Source organism: Triticum aestivum, chromosome 4A (assembly GCF_018294505.1).
Source record: "Triticum aestivum cultivar Chinese Spring chromosome 4A, IWGSC CS RefSeq v2.1, whole genome shotgun sequence".
NCBI classification, from domain to species: Eukaryota; Viridiplantae; Streptophyta; class Magnoliopsida; order Poales; family Poaceae; genus Triticum; species Triticum aestivum.
In genome coordinates this window covers 602694228-602699966 of record NC_057803.1, presented here as the reverse complement: position 1 = coordinate 602699966, position 5739 = coordinate 602694228, and the positions used below count along the sequence as shown (strand labels likewise).

Genomic DNA, 5739 nt, shown 5'->3' with positions numbered 1-5739 from the left:
GCATGTCTTCATGTTGATTATATATGTGTGATTACAACGTCTAGAGAGATTACAGGGAGGTTTGGAGAGATAGAGCTTATCTCAAAAGACTAGGCAAAAAAATATGTCTATCTCACATATTTAGTTGTACATGTTTATCCTAACAGGTGCGTGTTTTTTGCATTGTTTTGCTCCGAATTTCCACAGTTTTCTTTGCGAGTTTTAACAGGTGCATGTTCATGATTAGTAACAGGTATATAGGTATATTCATTAGTCTTTTTTTCGATGTCGATAGATTGTTCGGCAATGTACTTCACATGTGGTATGACAACAAAGATTAATATTTTTGTGAACTTCAATAGTTTGTTCTGCACGCAATATTCCTTGAGATCTTTCCGATTATGTCAAATAGGCGCCAGAAGGTAATAGGGCTGGGAGTCTTAGGGATGAAGGACAATGAACGCACCCCTCATCAGTGAACGAACCTTTATTGGCCCGTTGCTAACTGGGATTTCAGATATACTCCCTCCGTTCCAAGTTATTTGTCTCCACTTCATCTAAATACTTATTTGTCTCCGCTTCATCTAAATACGAATGTGTCAAGATGAAAAAGGTGTCTAAAGAAGGATGCATATCTGGAAAAAAGTACTATAATTAATTTGTGACAGAGGGAGTACTACTACATACCACTACTATTTACTCCCTCCGAATTTCCACAGTTTTCTTTAGGAGTTTTAACAGGTGCCTGTACATGATTAGTAACAGGTATATAGGTATATTCATTAGTCTTTTTTTCGTCGTCGATAGATTGTTCGGCAATGTACTTCACATGTGGTGTGACAACAAAGATTAATATTTTTGTGAAGTTTAACAGTTTGTTCTACAAGCAATATTCTTTGAGATCTTTCTGAATAATTATGATATTAGAAATTTATCTACATGATTATGGCAAATAGGCGCTGGGAGTCTTGGGGTTGAAGGACAACGAACGCACCCCTCATCAGTGAATGATCCTTTTTTGTCCCGCCGCTAACTGGGATTTCAGATATACTCCCTCTGTTCCAAGTCATTTGTCTCTGCTTCATCTAAATATGAATGTATCCACATCAAAAAAGGTGTCTAAAGATGGATGCATATATGAAAAACAAAGTAAGACAAGTAATTTGTGACAGAGGGAGTATTACTACATACTACCAATTATTTACTCCCTATGTACATAGTTTTAAATTTCGTTTTTATTAAAAAAAGATCTTTGACCAATATTATTGGAAAATATAGAAACATGTATGACTCCAAATTAGTACCAGTAAATCCATTTTGAAAAGTAGTTTCGTGACATACTAAGTTTGATACTCCCTCCGACCCAAATTAATTAACTCAGATTTGTCCAGGTACCAATGTGTCTAGTCACAAAGCAAAAGTATATACCTACGTATCTAGACAAATCTGATTCAATCAATTTGGATCGGAGAAGTATATATAAAGTGGCTTACTTCAAAAGCAGAAGTATCCTTTTTCGTGGAAGGAGAGAATAGTCGATAAACTTTTGCATGCATCAACACTGTGACGCATGTAGATGATGTATTCCAGTGACACAGTTATAGATGATGTAACCATGTCACCCACTGGCACTAGGTTTAAGTTGGACCACCTATAGCCTGCTTGAGCGACGCATGTTTCTGGTGTGCATGTCCACTTGACCTCGCTCCAGCAATTGCGGATCCTGGATACTGACACTTGTGGTCACCACTTGGAATCGGATTCCGATTTGGGCGTTCCACTGGACCTCTGTTAGACTACTTATAGTGGGAATAGCTTAGATATTAATATTGAACACCCCAATATAAGTTTGCTTATGTGACAACTGTTAATAAGAAGAGATGTGTTTCTGGTAACGTAATATGTTTTTTGCTACATCGCTCGCATTTTTGGTACAATCGGCGTCACATTTTGCCACATCGCACGGCCATCGTATTTTTTGCTACATACGACAACCAGTGTTATAAATTGCTACAACCGATGTCCCATCCGACTACAACCAACCTAGCGTTTTGCTATATCGCACGACCGTCACATTTTTGCTACAATCAGCGTCACTGGCCCCAACATCACAAATTGCTACAATCGGCAGCTCGGGGCTCTGCAATGGCTCAACGGTGAGAATTATTTTTTAGAATCGATGCTCGAATTTGCTGGAACGGGGAAAGCAAACGTGAGGTGAGCCGGACAAGCTGCGACATCGGGCGTGAGCGGCGGCCATCGCAACCGAAGCATCTGCTTGCTTTTCTATGGGAAACGACTATTTGTTTTGAGATAAATGTCATTTACATTTTTATATACCGAAGAATATGACATTACCCTAGCAAGTCATTTCCGGAGAATAATTATAAACAAGTGATTTACAGGTGAGCCTCTAGTTTATTAAAACTGGGATGCGACTCACTCTATTAATATGCACGGCGCCAGTCACTCTGACTGAAACGGTCACCTGCTCGAAGGGAGCAGCTGATCAATGAATATATATTGCAAATATGGGCTGATCTTATTTTTTTATTAAATATGTGTTTCATATTCACTTTTGTATATTAGAGATAAAAACCATATGGCTTTGGAGGATGCTTTGAAAATGTCGATTGACAAAGCTTTAAGATGGATAAACTGAAAAACTCATCGTATTCCCGCCCAACTGAAAGAGATGCATATAAATAATTGTACTTCTTTATATATTTGTTACACATGATAACAGAAACGAGGTATTCCCTATACATGTTTGTTTTTTGAGAGTAAGAGAAAGATGAAGATGTATTATGTAGACATTCAAAAAGAATCCGTTGACAAGAGTGTTGAAGCGATGTTATTGGAAGGAGTCAAAAATTCATTGCTAGTTATATAAATCAATAGAAATATAAAAAATAAGGGCATTCTACTAATAGAGCTAGTTGTGAACGGAGAGGACCCTCATTTTGCCCATCATCAGGACCATGGACCCTGAGTAGTACGATGATCGACAAGGAAACCCGCAAGAATGTTTGGCCGTCGTCCTTGATATGCTCGGCACCGTCTGGCCGTCCCTCGTCACTGCCCGGCACGCCCACAAGGGCGAGGTAGACACAAACAACTCCCTCTCATACCTGCGGAATCGTGTTACTTTCTAGTCATATGGCGAGAAAGTGATACAACAAGAAGAAAACAATCAAAACGTATGTCTCTCTAGCTAGCTAGTACCACAGGCGTAAGCTTGTACAAAAACCAGTTCTGAGAGGAAGCCAGCCTTGCGTTGATATGGCTATATAAGCTGCTGGGGAATACACAAGGCTGGCAAACACCACGAGAAGTCCATTACCTGCATTTTTTTAATACAGTACTAAATAAAAATGTTGAGTCTCGCTTGGACTCGTCGCGGCGACGCGGAGGTACCACCCACCCCAACCCCAACCTGGGGTGGCTGCTCTCTCCACGGACTCGACATTGAGGTGGTGAGGGAGAAGGACACTGTCCCTGGCGACAACGGCAGTGGTCTAGTTGCAATCCGTTCATATTTCTGGGGTGCCCGGCTGGCAAAGCAGCAAGATGGAGTCTTCCCCTTGTACACGGGCTACTCGGCGGCGAGGGCCTTGGTCGGCAAGGGGACGGGGGCCATGGCATATCTGAGAAGGCTGTCTCGCGAGGCGGAAGACATGCTGGCGGAGATGTTTGCTAGCATTAGCAGTGATGGCGGAGGCGACGCGGCGCGGCCCAGGGTGGTGCAACTGCGATTGTCGCCGGAGCTGGCGCTGTGGAAAAGCACGCAGCACGCAATCGGCAACGTGTTGCCCACTAAGGGCGCCGGGCTGGTCCAAGCCGCGCCGCAGGTTCTCGCCTTGCTGGGCGCCGCCGACTGGCCTGAGGCGATGACAACAACCAACGCCCTATCTGGTAGCGGCATGGCGAACCTGCTGATTGGCGCCTACGACGTGCGCACCCTCTTCTCCAACTACGTGGTGGACATGGCATTTTACTACGAGCACGGGTACCACAAGGTGTTCCCCTCCTTCAGCCGCCTCCTGCGCGACGGGCTCGCCGACGCCCGCTCGCTACGGACCCCTGGTGGCCGGCAGCGACGCGAGGCCGTCGCCATCGGCGCGTCCTACATCCGAGCCAAGATCGCATTGGAGGCGGCGCACAGGACGCTCCTCAAGGACCGGTCGGGGCAGATGGACCGCCACACCGCCCAGGTCATGTCCCTGTGCGAGAGCAGCATCCTCGGCATGGGGGCTGAGGCCATAGCCCGGGGCTTCGATGTTGGCGCCGTCACGAGCGACCTCGTCTTCAGCTCGCCCGGCACCGATGTCATCGATGTGGGCAGCGACCTGGTAAACTCCGAGGTCATGAACTCGTTCCTCAACGTGGCCGACATCGCCGCCTCAGGCGTGGTGAGCGAGACGGCGCTGCGGGCCATCTACGACGCCTACGCTGCCACTGGAGCTCGGATGTACACTCAGAGGTGGCACGAGCCTGTGGCCCGGATGTGCATCACCTTGTACACTTGGCATCTGCACAACGACCGGCACATGTTTCTCCGCCGCGCCCTCCTAGGATGGCCCAAGGCCCGCAAGTCCCCGGCGCAGCCCCAGCGCGAGGCCGACTTCGACGAGGTCTTCAACACCGACTTTCATACCACCGGCTTCAGCAGGCCCCTTGACCCTGAGTATGCCTGCAATGGGGAAGAAACCTGCGACCACGTCCGGCGCTTCCTCAAAGTAAAAGGAGACCAAGACCACCTGCTCGCCGCCCTTTGGTCGTCCATTGTCACCGGTCCGCTGGAGTATGTCCGGATGGGCGAGGTGGACGAGCAGCGTGAGAAACACCTCATTGAATCCTCGCGCCTGCAAATGGTCCAGCTCTTCTCCAAGGGCCTCTTCGACGAAATGGTTTGGGTCGTCGCCCATGCAAGCCACCATGCCTGGCAGGTGAACTATCTGTTTGAGGCCGCCATGTTTGGCAGCATCCTGGACGGGGGCGAGTTGATAGGCAAGCTCGATCGGGCGGAATAGGCTGTCAACATGCATCCATCTTAATTATATTCGGCCGGCCGGCCTGCTGCTGTGATCGATCCGAACGAACGTGGTTAATTCTGCGTGCATGCATGTTTTCCTTTTCAAGTCTATATATCTATGTACTGTATTTTCTTTCTTCTTTGGGAATCCCCTTTCTTTCCAATCATACGATGACATTCACCTTTTTTCCATCTCATTCATCCCAAACTCAAAATATTATGTATGTATGTATGTATGTATGTATGTATGTATGTTACTTACAGTTTATATACGTGCATCTACTCCTATTTAATTTACATGAGGTCGACATTGGTGTCCTCTTCAAATTCCAACCAAACCTTCTTGGTGTCGTTCGTCCAAGAAGCAAATCTCGGAAATGATATGTTTCATCTCCTACTCACAACTATCCTCAAACACCATCTTTTTTGTTTTGTATAAATAAATATCCATATGGAACGGTAAAAATAGAGCCAGCCATATAATAGCGGAAATTAATTAATTAAGCAACTAGTGTTTTTCTCTTTTTCTTTTTTGAAAAGAAGGATAGCCTTCGGCCTCTGCATCAAAGTGATGCATGCAACCATTTAAAAAAAAATCAAAGCTCACTCTTGCCTGACTTCTTTGTCAACAAGTTGAAGTGTGCATCGATTGCCAACCAGCCGTGGGTTTTGCACCTTGTTAAGTAGGAATAGGAAACAATGAAATGACCATGACGTATATACCT

At 45.8% G+C, this 5739-nt stretch overlaps 1 protein-coding gene across 1 annotated transcript; it reads left to right on the top strand.

Moving 5' to 3' along the window:
• Positions 1-3353: 3353 nt before the first annotated feature.
• Positions 3354-5076, top strand: LOC123084023 (uncharacterized). The gene has a single exon (XM_044505836.1). It carries the CDS (start codon positions 3354-3356, stop codon positions 5010-5012), a length of 1659 nt encoding a protein of 552 aa, XP_044361771.1. The 3' UTR covers positions 5013-5076.
• The last annotated feature ends 663 nt before the right edge of the window (positions 5077-5739 follow it).